This window comes from Neopelma chrysocephalum, unplaced genomic scaffold (genome assembly GCF_003984885.1).
Source record: "Neopelma chrysocephalum unplaced genomic scaffold, ASM398488v2 Primary Assembly neopelma1_88, whole genome shotgun sequence".
NCBI lineage: Eukaryota > Metazoa > Chordata > Aves > Passeriformes > Pipridae > Neopelma > Neopelma chrysocephalum.
In genome coordinates this window covers 933,565-952,643 of record NW_020897750.1, presented here as the reverse complement: position 1 = coordinate 952,643, position 19,079 = coordinate 933,565, and the positions used below count along the sequence as shown (strand labels likewise).

Below are 19,079 nucleotides of genomic sequence, written 5' to 3'. Positions count from 1 at the left end.
TAAAAACATACAATAATGTCATGAAAAGAATGCATTGTTATGAAGACATTTATGGTGCAATTTTACTACTGCAATACATCTAATTCTATCAGCATTAGCTTTGTGGGTTTTCTACAAGATGGTACACGCAAAATGAGTCTGTGACCAAAGATGAGAAAAGGGGAATTTATATTTCATAAAATCCATTCTGTTCCAGAAGCACCCATACTAAATTAGAAACCTGTGGTATCAGCAGGAAAGTAAACTGTAAGAATTTTTAACAGTTACATTGACTTTTGTTTGTGGTTTTAGTAAAGTCTGGCAGAAGTGAAAGAGGTGACAAATGAAATTTACAAAATAATTTTAGTCTCTGCTCCTCATATCTCATGATTTTTTCCTCCAAAGGTGATAAAAACCAATATTTCTCTCATGTGCACTAGGGAACTCTTGGTGAGGATCTCATAATCCATGAACAGAATCAGAAGGAACAGCACATTCTCCTCACTGAAGAGACAGAACATTTAGAAAATAAGCCTTTGCAACACAGACTGAGGGAGAAAAAAATTGAACTAAATCAAATAACAATCTATACTATACTCAATAAAACAATTAGAATCACTAAAGCTTTTTAAAACAAAATTGGCTTAGAGCAAGGCATGACATTTCTTTAGAGAAGAGTAGAATACACACTAGTCAACTTGAGACCCAAGTAAATTCTGGCATGAAGTCCCCAAACTGAATTATACCAACACCACAGAGAAGGACAATAGTTGCACAGTCATCTGCTTGAAGTGTAGCAGAATTTTTCCAGACCATCCCCTTCCCTCTGCAAGCCCAATAATGCAGCACAGTTAACCCTGCACAGACAGCACTCATTATGAACAAAACACCTGCCGGTGAGAGCCCTTTACCTACTGAAAGACAAGGATGTCCAGTGGCCTAAGTTTTATATATAAACAGGAAACTTGCAATAACTTGGACAAGACAACACTGACATATGATATAACACAAGCCTGTTTAGAACAGAGTAAATGAGAAGCTCCACTCAGAATTTCAACCTAGAAAAGACTTTGCAGGACCTCCTGTATTTCCAATGCAGGTTGTGTAGCCTTCAGAACAGAATTCATACTCTACACCTTCAGGTGTAGAAAAATCAGAAATCTAGAAATCTAACTTTTGCTAATTGCTGATTTATTTCTAGTACCCCATCTAGAAGTTTTTTTCTTTAATAGCAAGTCAACTTGTCTTTCTGTTTTACTATGAAAACCACATAATTATTATAAGTTAGTAACAGATTCCACTGTACATAATTTGTTTTTCCATTCTATCATCTTCTCCTACCAGGAGGTTTATTTCATTTTAATAAACGTGGGGGGGGGGAGCAAATATGAGGTCATGCACAGAAATTCACCTGATTTGTATACAAAGAAATTTCAAGGAGTTAATTGCTGCCCAAAGTCAATTAAAAACAAATTCACAATGTATGAGGAATATATATCCATAATATAGCTCATTCTGTCAAAAACAGTAACAGAACAGATTAATACTGGAACAAGAATGTGCTTTCAAAGTTTTTCACAGAATAACCATCCTCTTTAAATTCTGTATTTCCCTCTTCAATTTTAAGAGGTGCTGAAATACACAAAGCCACACCTAAGATGGGCTGGAAAACTATATTCATCAAAAATATTGACCAAAACAAAGCAGATCCATTTGAATATTTCTAAGAATAGAATTTCCAAAGACAATAAAATGACACCACTAGGTTTTTGATGCATGCTAGAAGCATGCATCCCTAAGCACTTTGTTATGCTGCTGGACAGAGAAAATTTTGCACGTAGTTCTCAGCTCCAAGACCCAACACTGCTGAACTAAACAAGGTATTTGCTTGAGCAATCAGGACTACAGAAGCTTAAATTTCTTCAATAATCAGCAGGTCAATTACTGTGCACTTTAGATTTTTGACCTTCTGAGTCTTTCACATATAAAGCATGACCATCTCTTAAAGACAAGAAACATCAAGACAGCACTTCCCTCCATATACTACAGCAAGTTTGAAGGGCATAACTAAGAGCAACATGTTTTCTCAAGAAATTAAAATTACGCCAGCTAACATCCCTTTTTAAAAAATAAACCCTTCACATTTGACGGGGGTTATGCTATTAAAAAATATGTAAAACAACCTTCCAACAAAGATTTGCCCAGCCCTGCCTGCACTTTGGTCTAAAGACATCTCACTTGTCACTTTAGTGATCAAAAAATCCCCCAAATACGGTATGTCTCCTCTTTTCAAAGTACAAGAAGCAGGGCAGCTGATTTCTGCTCACACCCCTGAGGTAGTGCAGTTATGAGTCACCAAAAATAACGAAACCCAAGAGGAGGGGATACCTTGGGCTTAACCCCATTAGTAACAACAGATCACAGCATGATTCCAGTTGAACCTGCACACACAAGTAAACCCGCCCTGAAAGCTATAGGGAGACAAACTACTGGAAAAACCATAGCTAAGAATTGCTTCTTCATATAAAAGTTACATATTTTCTGTGCACACACAGAAAAATAAGCACACTATTGCTAACCAATACTTCACATTCTGATCAGTGTTATTTCAGTGGTATTAACTGACAAAATTAAGTGGTCACAGCTAACAACTGAACAGAGGCAAAACTCAGTGACAGGTGAAGGAGTATTGCTTTGAAGGGACACCTCATATCCCGAAAAGCTACATTAAAAAGTCAGCTTAACAGTCTTTACCAAAAAAAACCTACCAAACTATTGGTTGTTTCATGATACCTATCAACTGATAAAATAACGTGGGACACGAGCTTGACCTTTAGCCTCCCACACTGCAGGCAGGTGTGCTAAAACCATTGAGGAATCTTCTCAGAGAGGTCAGGGATGTTGTTTCACTTGCAGAAAAAGTGAGAACACACTTTGAAAAGTTTCCAGAGCCAGAAACTCTCCTTTATCTATTTAGGAAATGAAGATCCAGGAAAATGCAGTCCAAAGGTCAATTCTCCAGAACTCTTAAACCTAAAATCAAGGATTCTCCAAATCAAGCTGAATTTTTTGCTCTTCTCTTGTTCAAAATGGAGCAGAACAGGAATCCCAGGAATAAAGAAGCTTTTACATTTTTAATTATTCTGTTGAATCTCTTTCCACTGCTGCCATAAAATACACCTCCAGTACACCACTCAAAAGACCACACTAGAAACAAGGTAAAATTTAACACGCTCATGAACAATTTCCCCTCGCACAAGTGTCCTAAATCATAAACTATTCACCAGAATTTCCTTTTGAACCTCATGTCCTTATGCCTGAGCACTGAGTTTTGTCCAGGACAATAGTCAAGTGGACTCCAAGTAACTTGAATCACTTCCTCATACTTGAAGCATCCATGAAACCTCTGATATGCACTTTATTTTTGCCACTACTTCAATTCCCCTGCACTGAGACTTTCATGCAAACAATTTAGAGCATGACATTGTACAAAAGCATTCAAAAAATAAACATTCACCAGAACCCAAGAAGATAACACTGAAAAACATTAAACAGACACAGCCCACAAATATTTAGTGACCATTAAAATTTGCATGTAGCGAAGAATGCTACTGACAAAATAACTGAAATGCAAACAGCATTTAAAAAACCCAGTATGACTTTTGCCTCAACTCTTCTTGTTACTGAGCTTTATACTATTACACACTCACTTCCTGGTTTGTCAGAAACCACATTGTTTCAAAGTCAAAGCTGCTCACTTAGAGGAAGGAGGAGCGACGACAGGTATTTTTAGTGATGCATTAAGACCTCTGATAATAGCAGAGTATCTTTGTAAACTTAAAGGCAGTTTTTCTCCTAATGACTGGTCTCCTGCATCAAAGAAACATTATTAACTAGCCTAACTGCTTTAGGCAAACTGCAACTTGAAGCAACTGGCCTAAGAAATTCAACATATATATATTATGGCTGTGGCTTCAGCAGGAAAAGTTGTATCCTCAATTTTTAGCGAGATCTGTTATGAAGCATTAAACACATCCACATGGAATTCAAAAAATAGCAGCTGACTCCCTAATTCATTAATAAAAAAAGGACACTGAAACCACATTCTACTCTTCTCAACAAGCAGACTATGTAATGACTTTGAATGAACTGCTCCCTGAAACCCTCATCCCCTGTACATGGAAGTTCTGCCTACTTCCAAAGCAAATGAAAAGCAAAGAGAGGTGTAAATATCTTCATGGGAAAACTTATTTTTACTTAGAACAACAATATGTATGTTTTGATGACAGTTTGAGTTACTAAATTAACATTTAACTTTCTTGTTGAGCATATCTGTTAAATGTTTAAACATAACAATACGCTTCCCAGCTCTAAATAAAGCAACAATTTCTCTGAGGCTAACTAGGGAAGATGCTGTGTAGAGCTATTTCAAGTTTAAGTACGCATGTTTAGAAGCTCACATCCTTTTTTTTTTTCAGCTTTTGTGATAAGTAAAAACAACCTAGTTGAAATCCAGTATGGTGAAGGTGTAAACATGTAAAAAATTACTAACAAAAATATAACATCAAAAAACTGTGGGATTCTTTTGCATGTTCGTGCTGTTCTTTTCCCTCATTCCAGCAATCAACTTACCAGATTAAACACAGTGTCGACTATGTCTCTGTTGGACACTTCACCAACTTCCACCAATCCTGTCAGCACAGCAAATTTCATCTTGATACCTCGGATGGGGACTCCTGGATTCAAAGGCTGCAGCACACTTCCCCCTTCAGCAGCATTTCTTTCTTTTCCCGCTCCTCCTCCTCCTCCATCATCACCTGTTGGCTGAACAACTTGTTTGTCCTCACTCGCCATGGCTAGTTCACCGCAGGTTAGGGCTTCCAGCGCCAGCTCCACGCTCGCCGCTTCGGGAAGAAGGAGAGACCTGTGCAGCCGGGAAGGTGAGCGGCGGCCCACTCCTTCCTTCCCTTCAGCTCCGGCTGCCGGGGAAAGCGGCGTCCGGCGGGGGAGGGTGTCAGGCAGGGAGGATCCCTCGGAATCCCGGCTCTCTCCTCAGCAGGAGGCGTCTGTCACAGCGCTCTGCCCCCAGGCAGGTATTTAGAGCCCTGAAGGACAACGCGAGGGGTGTTTCAGTCCGCGGAGCGCTGGGCGCTGCCCCACAGCCCGCGGGTCCCGGCCCCTGCCCCGCTCCCCGCGGGGCCGCCCCGGGAGCGCTCACGCCTCTCCCCACGGAAGTGCTCCGGGACCCGCCGCGCTCCGAGCCCGGGCGCGAGGGGTTTAATCTCTCTTTTTTAGTATTACAATTATTATTATCTTTTTCTTACAGGGAATCCGCTCCTCCTGCCCGCCGCGCCCCTCCCCCCGGCTCCTGCCCCGGCCCCGCCGCAGGTGCAGCGCCCCAGCCAAGTTCGCACTCACCGCGGGCTGCGGAGGGGGCGCGGGCTGCCCCGACGCGCCGTTCGGGGGCCGGGAGGAGGCTGCGCTGCCGCGCTGCCCGCTGCGCTGGGCTGGGCTGCGCCGGCCGCCCCTCCGCCCGCCGACAGGCGCCCGAAGTTCCAGCCGCCGCCGCTGCTACCGCTGCTGCTGCCGCCGCCTCACACCGCGGTGCCGACCAGCCCCATCTCCTTCCTGCCGGCGCTGCCGCTCGCTGCCGCCATGACAGCGCGGAGCCCCCGGAGCGCCTGCGCGGGCCGGGCGCGGGCGGGGCCGGCGCGCGGGGCGGGAGCGGCGGGCTGCGCGAGCGCAGGTGGGACAGGTGAGCGCAGGTGCCACAGGTGAGGGGGGGCGGCGGGAGGGAAGCGCTCAGGCCTTCCCTGCCCTGCGCCTCGGGCAGCGCCCCGGCGGGCAGGCTGCTCACCTGCGGGGATGCGGCGCCTCCGTGCACCCGGCCGGTGCCCCAGACTTTACTTCACTGTTCAGAGAATCACAGAATCGTTAGGGTTGGAAGGGACCCCTGCAGATCATCCAGTCCAACCCCACCGCCCAGGCAGGCTCACCTGGAGCAGGTGACGCCGGGAACGCGTCCAGGTGGGTTTGGAATGTCTCCGGAGAGGGAGACTCCACAACCTCCCCGGGCAGCCTGTTTCAGTGCTCTGCCACCCTCAAAGCAAAGTTCTTCCTCGTGTTGAGTTGGAACTTCTTGTGTTTTACTTTATGGCCATTGCTCCTCGTCCTGTCGCTGGGCATCACTGAAAAGGGTCTGGCACCATCCTCTTGGCACCCGCCTTTGAGATATTTATATGTATTAATGAGATCCCCTCTCAGTCTTCTCTGCTTTAGACTAAAGAAGACCCAGCTCCCACTGCCCCTCCTCGTAAGAGATGCTCCAGACCACTCATCACCTCTGTGGCCTCCGCTGGACCCTCTCCAGTAGCTCCTCGTCTGTCTTGTTCTGAGGAGCCCAGAACTGGATGCAGCACTCCAGATGTGGCCTCACTAGGGCAGAGTTCTATAACTGCTTGGAGTCTGCCGCTCCTGAAGCAATTTCTTTTTTTTTTTTAGAGAGGGGTGGTTTTCGAGTGGGGTACTTTTCGTTCTTTTTTTTTTTTTTTTTTAAATAAACCGTACGCGAACAGCGGGTCGCCAGCTGCGTCCGCGGCTCCAACCCCGAGGAAAACCGCGGCGCGACAAGGAGCGCCTGTGCTGGGGTGGGGGGAGAGGAGCTTTTCCAGCTCCTGCCGCCGCAGCGATCCCGGGGAGGCGGGTGAGCTGCTTCCCCACCCAAACCTCCAGCATGGGCGGGCTGGCGGGAGTCCTTCTTCCTCCTCCGGGCGCTGCTCCCTGGGGAGCGCAGGGGGCGCGAATATGGGTCAAGCGAGACGCCGCCCAGAGACGTGACGAGCTGAGGTAGAAGGGGTGCAGCAGGAGGGAAGGAAAACTCGCCCTCTTCCCTCAGGTTAAAAGCTTGCGAGAGCTGCGCCGGTTGTTTCGGTTTCCCAGAGCCGGTGTCACGCCCGCTCCCACCGAAGGGGCGGCGGTGCCAAAAGCCGAGGCCCCGACGCCCCCGCCGAGCCGCGGGGTGGGCGGTGTAACCTCCGCCTACAACTGCGGGTCCTGCTCCTGCCTGTTGTAAAGCACGAGAAGTGGTGCCCTTTCTGCGCTTCATCCCAGGGTGACCTGAGCTATAAATCCCATCCTATCTCAGACGCAAGGAGCCTTTTGTTTGACCTTTCAAAGAATTTATTTGATATTAACCCGAGTATCTGTTAATAAAGAAGGAGGAGGGTCTGCTCTTCAGAACTCTTCATTCAAGCAGTCTTCAGCTCTGCATTTTTAAGGAGACTGCTTGTGTTAATAGGGATTAGACACGCTTCTAAAGACTGGGGGGTCTTGTACCAGCTGTTTAACACACAGGCAAGTGTTTGAGTTTTATTAACACAGTATCACAGTCAACATGGCAGCAGCAGAGATTTCCAAAGGAAGGATCATCTTAGGGATGTGAGTATAACTTGCAGATACACAAACAGATATCAAAAACAAATATAAATATGCGTACATTTTAAAGCTTCACATCTTCATGACAAGCATGCTAAATATGATTGTAATATTTAATATTAACTATTATACTAACTGGATTTATTATTACATAAAATTTTAACTTGCCTGTGGCCTGATTTGGGAATGCCGTACTTTGGGTGTGTTGGTATCAAATTTCCCATGGTTTTTGGCCAAAAAAATCAAAGACACTCCACAACACTTTCTGTTTCAGTGCTTGTTCCATTCCCTTCCTACATAATTTTCTCACATTGTTACTTTTATCTATAGAGTGTGTGTCAAGACTAGAATATTTCATAGCTGCTCTCCTGTTTGAATTTCCAAGTCCTAAAAGAAGACTAAGCTCCTTTTTTTCCTTTCTTTCCTCATTTTCCTTAGTTACATACATACATAAGTTATGTAAGTTACATACATACATACATACATACATATACATTATTAGGGAGAGATGCTGATATCTAATTTGAGCTGCAAACATCTGCAGTTTCTTCCTCAGAATTAGAAATGTTTAGAACTGTAATGCTGACACATTCAGCCTCTACAAAGCTACAGTGAGCTTGTGTGGTAATACACATGCTGTGTAATCTTGACATTTTAATCTTAAGAGTTTGCTGCTGCCAGCATTTCTTAGGCATGTTTTGGATTCCTCACATCTACTGCTTGAGCTTCCTTGTCTTTCTGAGTCACCTGTAGTTTCCTACAGTATTGTCTTCCCTCTTGTAAGGAAAATATAAGTACACATTTCACACATCAGTTTTACCTGCCTGCTTTTAAGTATTCCCTGGTTGGCCTTTATCTTTAAGCTTTTCATCAGGCTATCTGCCACTAGGCAAAAGCAGAAATGAAATAAAGTTTGGAATTCTTTACGTACCTAGTGACTGGGAGTATGAGTTCTATTTGTGGCCCCTCCTGTTATCCAAATAGAATGTAACATTTGTTCTTAATATTTTTTTGCTTTCTTCTTTGTTTTAACATCACACTGGAAAGAAAATAAGTAAAATAAAATTAATTGCAAAAATCCAGCTTAATCGATTTCAGATGTTTTCATCTAAACTGCATACTCCAATTGCCAGCAAATCCAGTTTGCCAGTACAGACAGCATTGTCATGCTGAATCCTGTCAGATCTTCCTGTATTTCCTTACAGATAAATAAATACTTCTTGACTGATCTTGGTTGTTAAAGGCAGTGGGGTATGTGCATTAGTCAAGGCAGGTAAAGTTCAGCAGACTGCCAGTTTAGGGTTACAAAGACAATTGTTTTAATTTGATTTTTCATCCAGGTAAAAACAATGTTAAATTCTCCAGGTGATCTGTTCTCCATTTGGGCTGGTTTTATGTTCAAGCAACCATGCCAACCCCCCCCCCCCGCCAGATCTGGAGAAACAGAATACATTAGATATAAGTTATTTAAACTACAGCTGAGAATTGAGAATGAACCCTGTCTTAATCCTTTGTCCTGAGCTTCCATAGCGTGGGTTACAAGTCTAATGCTGGTTCTGTCTCCCACAAAAAAGTGGAAATGCTGAGATAAGGGAATAAAAAAATGTTTTCTCTAAACCTTAAAACCCAAAAGCATGAATTAAAAATGGACTTAAACCCCCAGATTGGGAATGAACCCCAAAACATTCCATTTTATGGAAAGTACTAGTAAAGTCTCTAAAGTCTATTTTACGAAAAATATACTTTCTGTTTAAATAACGTTTTAGATATTACCATGGGTGCTGGCTTAGAAGCTTTATTCAAACCTTCTGAACCCTCTGTTCAGCACTGATCAGACCCCACTGGGGATGCTGTGTCCCATTCTGGGCTCCCCAGTACAAGGAACATGTGGACATACTGGAGCAGGTCCTGTGGCAGGCCACAGACATGGTGAAGAGACTCAAGCATGTGATGTAGGAGGAGAGGCTGAGAGACCTGAAGGGAGAGAAGTCTTGGGGGTAATCTTTTCAATGTGCATTAATAGCTAGTGTGGGAGTGAACTACAACAGGCAGAGGAACAGACCCACTGCCAGCTTCATTGCATCTGCTGTAAGAGCAATTTTTGGCAGCTGGAGCCACTACCCTTTTAAATTGCTGCAGATAAATCTGAACAGTGCTCAGGGATCAGAGCTTTTATGTAGAAGCACCCATTTAGTTCATATAGGGTAAGAAAGCAAGTGTCCACAATAACTCATAACTTTCTTCTGCTTACATGGTCCAACTAAATTAATGTGTTCAGTTTTGTTGGGCTTTGTGGGGGCTTCATGACACCAAGCAATTTCAGAAAAAGTTTTGAATTAAGTACATTTTGGCAATTAAATACTCTTCGTTTAAGCAAAATGAGGGAAAAGAAATAGTATATAATGTTATAGCTTTTTATGACAAAATGCTTCTTTATCTTGATCTCAAACATTGGATGACAAGAAATGGCATCAAATTGTGCCAGGTTTAGATTGGATATTAGGACGAAAGGGTTGTCAAGCATTGGGACAGACTGCCCAGGGGAGTGGTTGAGTCACTATCCCTGGAGGTATTTAAAACACATGTAGATGTGGCACTGGGGGGCATGGTTTAGTGGTGGACTGGGGAATGCTGGATTAAGGGTTGGACTCTATGATCTCAGAGGGTTTTTTCCAACCTAAATGATTCTAATATTCTGTCATTAATAGCTTCTTTAAAAATCCTTGACTAGAAATAAAAACTCAAATTAAAAAGCTGTTTTTAAATACTGTTGACCTTAAATATGAGGTCCTCTCAGTAGTTACTTCAAGAGAGCAACGTCATCCCAAAAAAAAGATTAGCCTTGAGGAAGTCTTCTTTTGATTAAGTATGAAGGCTTTTGCAGTGTGTGTAAGATGGTATTGTTTTATTTTTTAAATACTTCAGTGCATTTTTATAATGTAGAATTTTACTTTTTTATAATGTATTTTTTAAAATGCATATGGTGATTTTTCCTCATTTTTGTTTAGAAGTGTAATCAGTTTATCTCTTCATTTGTCAGCATCACGTTTTCAGCATTGGCGAATTGCTGCTATCAATGTTTTTAGAAGCACAGAATTAATAAATGAATGCCTAATGAGTCCCAGCTAGGTGGCACTGGAAAATGCATTTCCATTCTCTAAGGAAATTATGCAGGTACTGAGCTGAAGAAGCTGCTTTAGCTCATCTCTTTAGGGTCTTCAAAATGTCAGTGTAATTCCTTGCACTATCCAAGCTATAGCAGGAAATATCTCATGAACTTGTACCACAGCAAATTCTGAATAAATTTATGAAACACCTCATTGTGTACTACTTTTAATGAGCACTCCTTACTTTTCCTTTTGAGTGTGCACCCTGATTTGTTACCCTCTTTTCCACTCTCTCATTTGTACTAAAACATATAATTGTAATTGTGAAAGTCCTCTTAAGAATCCAGTTTCTGGCAGCACTGTAAGACACATTTGCTCTGTTTTCTGCTTTGGCAGTAAACCCCACGTTGTTTTTGGGCAAAACAAAGGTGCATGGCATTAGCAAACAGAAGACACTACAAATCATGTTTCTTCACTGAAAGCCAAGTTTAAATGCCATATTCATCAGATCAGACATCTGTAAACTTGCAGAGTGTGCTGGAGGGAGGTGTCTTTGCACCTGTGCTTACCTTGCTATGCTGGACCCAAAGGATTCTGTGAGCCTGTGGAAGCAGCTGCTCCCAGCCTGGCTGCAGCTGTGCCCGTCCCTCATTACACACAGCTTGCACCACAGTTGTTTCCCATGTACTATTCAAACTCTCCAGCCAAGCCTGGTCCAAAAGACGCATAAGATCCAGAAATAGCTCCATATTAGAGTTTTGAGAGGGATTATGAGAGGTTTTCTGCATAAAACTCTAGTATGATCTCAGAGGATGTTTTGAAATCCCCAACAAATTACTTCTCACAGAGGCTGGATTAAGATCTGTGGAGTGAATGCAGTTACAGGCCTGTGCTACATCACAGAAAGGAACGAGTAAGAAAAACTTGAATTATTATCAGTATTATACTGATAATAACCAACAGCTCACTGTTGGTATGTATTGCTTCAGTCTTTCAGTTCTATTGTATAGTTTGAACAACAAAGATTAGAGATGGTCCTGTAACGAGCAATGAACACAAAGGTTGTATAATCTCCCTTTGGCTTTTAGTACTTCTCTGGATCACAACACTGAAGTAAAAACAGTTAGAAGAGAATAGACAAGCCTGAGGATTTTGGCTAAGTCATCGTTTCCCAGGGACTGCATAGCAACTGGTGGCTACACAAAAAGGAAAGAAAATAAGGGAGATGGGGTGTCTCTGAAAATTCATGCTGTATTTCGTTTTCTTCTTTTTAAACCAGCCCATGTACATTTTGGATGCTGTATTAATTTTGGCTCACCTGAAACCTTTCTATTATAACTACTAATTCTATTTTTATCCGTCACACATTTTTTTTTTTTGCTATCTCATTTTCTTTTCAATAAAGCTCCCCCTGAATTAATGCTTGTGTAGGATTCAGAGGGAGGAGGCTCTGTTGGAGGGAGGACATTTAATAGGGCTGTGTGTAGGAGGATGAGCAGGTCAAGGAAGAGATGAACTTCATGCTTTGTAAGGAAGGATAAGGATGGTATCAAAATAATGAGGTGAATTAAACAGAAGAGAGAACAGCAGAAAGTGAAAGGAATGGAATGGAATGACCTTGTTTTAATAGAAACAGGAATCAATGGCAAGGGAAGTGTTCAGGGAGACAATCCATACAGAGCAGTAATGAATCACAGGAATCAGCGCTTTAGGAATAGGATGCAAACAGGAATAAAATATTTAGAAGACTGTTGCATTTACCAGGCTCTTCCAAACCGCAGTGTCTTTCATTAGATTATTAAAACAGTCGTGTACTAAGGAACATTCTTTTACATATTTACATACTTTAGGAAGTCACAAAATGATCAAGGATTGTCTGACTAGATTAGCTGTGGTATTTTGCATATCAAGGCACTCAGACCAACTACTTTGCAAGGCAGCCAGGTGCTGGAAGACAGTAGTTTACTGTTAAGGATCAGGCACTGTGGAAATCAGTATTTCCTGAAGATACAAATCTTTTACATAATCCTTTCTGTATTATCCCCTATATCCTATCCCCACTAGATTTATGAGACCAGCGATTCACCACTGATCCGATTACTCCAGTTAGCACCAACTGAAAAGAAACAAAAAAAAATGTACCTTCACCTCAAAATGCTGGGAACATCCAGCTGACTCTGGGGAAAAAGGAGCTCCAGGGAAAAATCTGGGATCTGGCAGCAGATATTGACAGTGGTATTAGGACATAGAATTAAGGAATTAATTGAGCAAAGGTAGATCTAAATAATTTCTGTAGCATTATGTCCATAACACTTGACCAGATGGTAATACATTGATAAGAGGTGCTACTGACGTTATAGCAATAATCTGTGGAAGTACCAGTAAGGAACACAAAGCCAGTCACAGCTGTTACCTAGATGGATACTCTGTGTGAAATTTGTCTTCTTTATGTTCATGGGAGATGCACTGTGGGATGAGTCCATTGAGTTGTGTAGTGACTTAAATATGATGTCAAATTATCATCCAAACCTGTTGATCATGTTATTAGTAAAAGCTGGACCACTGTATCTCTGCAGCTGCCAGCCACCTACTCACCTACCTCAGGGATAAGTGGATCTGTTTCTGTTAATGAGGATTAGACACCATTATGGAAACTATTGATTTACATATGCCCAGATAAATGCAATTAAACTTGTGATATGCTATTGTACTTCATTAAAAAAAACAAAACAAAAAACAGCAGTATCCTAGCACTGAAAAAGCCTGCAAGAATTCTGATCCAGACTATGACACATTGCAGCCACATTATCCTGACTATCTAGAATTATCTTTTGCTACTGCTCTCTGCTCCAGAGTTTCACAAATGTACCTAAGTTTCATTGCTCTGGTACTACAATCCTGATGAATGCAAAAAGGCCCCAAATATCCATAGATTTTCAAAATTTAGTCTAGTGGTTCTCATAAATCCTAAACTCAGGAGAAATTTTCAAGAGAAAACGTTCCTGTAAGACTTTGGTTTTCACTTTCACGAATGGAAGGCCAGAGAGATGCTCAATAGGATTGTTTTAACGAACTATCTGCACCAGATGAAGAAGCTGTACACTTCGTGTCAGTGAAAAATGCCAAAGGAAGGGGAAAAGAATAGAAGGTTAGCAATGCACAGCTTATTTTCTTAATTTATGGTCCATTTAGGAATGGATATTTTTTTATACAGGAGAAAAAGAGAGATGGGAGAATTCTGCAGAAACTATTGCACGTCTTTGATTATCAAACAGCTGAGCAGGCACTGGAAATCTTCAGATAGGGCTTCACACATCATGGCACGTGCCAGTGGTGGCACACAGACCACTGCCAAGCAACATGCTATTCAGGAAAGAGCCAAGAACTGCTGCTGCCACAGTGGCTTCCAATAGCAACTTCAGCTACTGCAACCCTCCTCTTCGGGCCAGGGTCCCCAGGGCACACAGACAGAAGGCTTTGTGAAGGAAGTTAGTGTATGCTCCTTCACTTTACACTCTTACCTGCAATTCACTTTCGGACACCTCAGATATCTGAGGAAAGATTTAACCATCTAGGTTATACCATATCCTACACTTTGATAATTCTGAGGTGCCTAGGGTGAATATTTTTAATTTTTTCAAGCATAGCTAATTTTGCATTATAATAATATTTTCTATTATTCTTAACTAACTCTTGCTTTTTTTTAATTGTAATTTTTTAATTACTCTGCCAAATTTGCCACTAATGGGTTCCTCTTACACAAAAAAAAGCTAGCTTTCTTCTGCATGTTTCCATTCCTTTGTTATGTTCTTATGAGCTTGCAAATCTGTAAGCACTTTTCTCCATTTGCAGGCCAATGCGGGGAGGTCAGGATGTTTATAAGGACCTGGAATTCCAAAAAATTCATTTTGTATTTTAGTTTTGATTATTGCCACTTAAGCATAATGACAACATATATCCAGCTAAAAGTTCAGTTTCACTGGAAATTGCTTTTTTTTCCAGTGAACCACTGCTAATCAAAAATGTATGAGCAATGCTTTCATAAGTAAAAAAAATAGTAAAATAGTCTCATAAGTAAAATAAAATAAAAAATGGAGAGTGAACAACTTTCTGTTCTAACGTGGCCATCTGTCATTTATAAAGACATCACCCCATTAACCTGTCTAATCAACTCCATTCTTTTTTCAAAGTTGGTTAAGTAAGTTTATGAGGAGACGTAGATGTTCTCTTGATTAAATCTGTTGTAAAACGGCCTCCCTGGTGTTCTGCTTTGTGTGCATTTACACATATAAAGGTAATTACAAGTACATATCACTACTGTAAATTCCATGCTTGTCATATTACAGTACATGACATTTTCATTTCCTCCTGGTGAAAATGAAATCTGATATTTTCTGTTCAAGCAATAATGACCAATTAGAATTTGTTATTATTAATGTTTATCCTAAAATATTCCAAGTCATGAGGTGGTTTCCTCCTAGGCAGTTGAATTTATAATGTGGAAAAAAGGGGGTTGACATGTTGCTATACCACCTTCAGCCATTCCCCCTCAAGACTGGTTATTCCTTCAACAAACTGGGTGATCCTTAGGGAAAACCGCAACACAAGAGAGAATATTACTGAATTTGGGTTTAGAGTTGAAATAACTGATTCTCCTCAGCAGAAATGTCTGTCTCTCAGCTTTCCTGCCTGACATTTTGCTTTTATCACAGGAACCAGAGTTCAGTTCTCCTGCAAGTGCCCGTAGCTCTGGAGAAGCTGGAGTCAGTTAAGTTGCATTAGTCCTGATGCAATGTGGTCACTTATCTGCATCAGGATTTCTTCAGGGCCTTCAGGTTCCTCCAGCAATGGGGAAACTATTGCAAACTGACCCTTAGAAGAACTGCCCAAGGAATGAAATCAAATAACTGTGCTCTACTGGAACCACAACAGGAAGGCTTCTATAGTGTGCAATCAAAGTTTATGTAAATACCTGAAATACTAAGTGCTTTTTAAATGCTTTACTAGTCACTTAAGTAAGTCCCAAATAGGTTGTACTTGATAAAATTCCAGTTTTGTCACTGCAATTTCAGCATTAGGATAATTTTTTAATTGCCTGACTCTTGTTTAAAATAAAATACCTGTCTTCAAATCCTGAGATGAGTAGATTTACGCATATGGAGAATTTTTTAAAGGATCCTTCAACGGTCATGGAAAGCACATTTATTTTTAGAGGAGTTTGAGAACCAAATCTCTGAACATTATATGTGAAGTCTTCCCTTTAGAAACTTTCCTCTCTAGAGATAACTTGAGAGATAGGCAATGCACAAACCCACAATGAAGAGAAGAGGAAAGACAGCTCTATATCATATGTGGAGAGAGAGCGTGAGAGGGTTAAAAAAGAGCAAGCAGTTAGAATTATGTCATGACACATCATATGACAGAAAGCAGATGACAACTTTTGAGGTTCTCCATTTGGAAGATGGAAACAGGTCTCCTCTACTCTCACTGAAATGCCGTGGAGAAAGCTGCTAAAGAAACTGTTGAGGAGTGTTACAGCTCAAGAGTGGCCAGTACATCTCTTGACAGATCTCAGGTATTAGAAATTCAAAGGAGCATAAAAGTATTCAGACAAAAATTAAATACCCATAACCTTGTATCAAGCACAGAGACACAAGAATGGAGAATCTTACTTGCCACTTTTTCTTCTTTCCTCTTTCCCAGGCCATAAGCACCTGTATCATAGTCACAAAGTGGCAGCTGTTTCATCCCCTTTTTCTCTCCCTGAAGAAAACTGACACTTGGAAAAACAAGGAGTAAGCTTATGCCACCTTTACAGTCTGAAGGCAACTGGATGTAATACCATGCAGCAGATAAAACTCTAATCTAGTGTTGGCAATTTTAAAAAATGAGTGGTTTTGCACAATTTGAGCTTTACTTTACTGGCTCTTCCCTTAGAATTTTATTTTTTCTCAAAAGCAAAGGGAGCTGGTAGTAGCAGAAGCAGAGAGTAGAAGCAGCAGTGGCAAACTAAATACTCTGAACTTCAGCTTGTTCAGGCAGCAGGCAGACAGGATCTCATGAGAAGCTGTGGATGCCCCATCCCTGGAAGTGTTCAAGGCCAGGTTGGATGGGGCTTCGAGCAATCTCATCTAGTGGGAGGTGTCCCTGCCTATGGCAGGGGGTTGGAAACATGATCTTTAAGGTCCCTTTCAAACCAAATCATTCTGTGATGCTATGATTCATGGGAGGGTGCTCTAAGGGGCAAAGGGCCACAGAGACTGGTCAGTCTTGGAGGCCAGCACAAGGACAGTCCATCCTGTGTGCACAGCAGGCAGCCAGACTGATTGAACAGGAAATTCCTAACTCAGTTCAATTGTGAAAAGGAAGTGTATGGGGCTGGAAGAGTGGATGGGCTGAGCAGTAGAAATGGAAGTTTTGTGGCTCTGAAGGGATGGAGTTGGGTGTTACGTGCTGTTGCACATTGCCAGAGAGGCTGTGGAGTCCACAACCTTGAAAATTTAAAAAACTTGAATTCATAAGACTCTAAGCAATCTGACTGTACTTTCCAATCTAAATTACTCAATCGTTCTACATTCTTCACAGAATTAATAGTCGTACAGGCCAGCCTAGACCACCTTGCTCAGGGCACTGTCCAGCTGAGTTTTTACTATCCCTACAGAGAGGCTACTTAAAATTTTAACTTAGCCATATTAATTGAACCTAATTTAAACTTAATCCTTACTGCTTCATTTCTGGCAGCCTTTCTTTTCAATTTGTGTGAAATGTGTGTACCAGTACGTGGGTTTCTTTCTTGGAGGGAGTGTCAGTTTTCAAATCAGGATCTGCATTGTCATGAGGATTTTAAAGATGGAATCAATTAACAGCCTGATTTAATGTAAAATACATTTTTTTCAAATTAAATACAGACTGGAGGCTATCTTTTAGTTGTTCTTTCCTATGTGTATAGGCAGTTTGTAAAAGTATAATATGATATTTTTAAATTAGAGGTATTTCAAGTTATTGTTAAAAATGGTCTCATTTTGAATATTGACTGTTATAAAAAATGAGATTTACAAATATTTTCTGATACCCAGTCACATCAGAGGTACAAAAATGCTGTGTGTTGTTAGCATGATGAAAAATAAATTATATGAGAATAGCATGAATTTTCTACAACATTCACTGCACTTTTTATTCAACATTTTATATAAATTGATCTAAAAATACTTACAGTAGCGAAGTGAACTAGATGACTTCTTGATGGATGGCACTTCCTGTAAAATATTTCTGTGATTTCTTTGTCAGGAAATTATTACAGATCTGAGCCCAGGGTTGAGAAGTCTTTCTGCCTAAGCCTATGCCTATTGAAGTGCACTGAGGTCTCTTTAGTTAAATCATTGTATTTAGCTGAAAAAGATCCAAAAAAGAAGACTTAGGTGCAGAAATAAAGGTTTACATGCTCTGGTAGTGCAGCTGTACTGGTTTTGATGACAATGTTCTGGGTTGTTATTTCCTCCTCTTTTATTTTAAGCATGGCAAGGGTGTTTATCCATTTAAGAAGGATCTCTCTTTTTCAACTTAAATTTGTATCTCAAAAGGATACAAAATTAAAATAGATGGGATCAGATGTTAGCACATAACCTCACTGTTTGAATTTAAAAAATATTGCAAATTGCAGTCTTGCTTAAAGAAAGGAGCAAAAATTGAATAAAGGGTTTGGGATTCAGCTGTAAAAAACACCCGTAAGTATCCACACGTTTTTAAAAGCTTGAATTCCAGCGTTACGAGAGTGTGAATGTTGTCGGGGACTGGATATAGTATTATTCTAGTGCTAAGTCTATTTTCTGCTTTTTGAAAAAGAATTTTCCACTAAGATTATGACTGCCAGATTTCCTACACCACTTGCTACCCTCAAATATTTTGGAGGCTCCCATCATCTTAATACAAGCTGCAAAAGAGATGATTTGGCCCTGGGACTACAGACGGGCCAGTTCCTGTGACACTTCAGACACCTGGTAGTCTACAGCCTGCAATTTGAAAACACTTATGTGAGCAAATAACCATGCTCTCCACTTACTAAATTAATTTAACGAGCCACATTGTAAAATTATACTGCAAGCCATTCATGATCCTTGAGATGAAACATGCTACTCTTCAAATAATGCTGTACGGTGAAATACTTATACCTTGAAAGGAGAAAAAAAAATGACAGAAATATCTTAATTTAACTGATCTTTCATATTTTTAACATACTGGCCTCATACATCTGATGATTGGGTAAATAGACATTCAGGCACATGCCTTTTAGACAAAAACTTTTAAAGTCTCATTTTCTTAATTTGAAGTGGGTGCTGGATAAAATGCATGAGGAAAGTCAGATTTTTCTGCCAACTACAGCATAGTGGAAATCTTCTTGCATAATGAAGTGTTAACTAAGTCATGCTTTTGGAGAATGATTTAAAGTGTGATTCCAGCACCAAGAGACTGTAAAAAAAAAAAGCAGGGCTCCATGGTGTCTCAGTAATTTCAGCATAAGATATGCTGAGTTTGCAAGGAAAAAAGGTGGGAATGTTTGGT

General features: G+C 41.1%; 3 protein-coding genes across 5 annotated transcripts in view; 1 reads left to right on the top strand and 2 right to left on the bottom strand.

Annotated features, from left to right (window-relative positions):
- Positions 1 to 5,480, bottom strand: part of LRBA (LPS responsive beige-like anchor protein) — a 401,639-nt gene extending 396,159 nt beyond the window's left edge. For 2 of the 3 annotated variants that reach the window (XM_027692708.1, XM_027692707.1), the window contains exon 1: positions 4,612 to 4,833. In XM_027692708.1, coding sequence (XP_027548509.1) covers positions 4,612 to 4,833 — 222 coding nt within the window. Of the gene's footprint in view, positions 1 to 4,611; positions 5,085 to 5,397 lie in introns of those variants that run through there. The other variant, XM_027692706.1, reaches the window with a different exon arrangement.
- On the top strand, positions 4,832 to 6,352 carry LOC113972053 (classical arabinogalactan protein 9-like). The gene is made up of 3 exons (XM_027692710.1): positions 4,832 to 5,072; positions 5,306 to 5,753; positions 6,259 to 6,352. Exons 1-3 carry the CDS (start codon positions 4,832 to 4,834, stop codon positions 6,350 to 6,352), a joined length of 783 nt encoding a protein of 260 aa, XP_027548511.1.
- Positions 6,353 to 8,219: 1,867 nt separating this feature from the next.
- LOC113972093 overlaps positions 8,220 to 19,079 on the bottom strand; it is a 28,937-nt gene continuing 18,077 nt past the window's right edge. The window contains exons 1-5 of the transcript XR_003535761.1: positions 18,580 to 18,688; positions 17,734 to 17,909; positions 12,663 to 12,733; positions 11,090 to 11,230; positions 8,220 to 8,452 (exon numbers count right to left, since the gene is read on the bottom strand). The gene's annotated coding sequence lies outside the window, so the exon portion shown is untranslated. Of the gene's footprint in view, positions 8,453 to 11,089; positions 11,231 to 12,662; positions 12,734 to 17,733; positions 17,910 to 18,579 lie in introns of the transcript that reaches the window.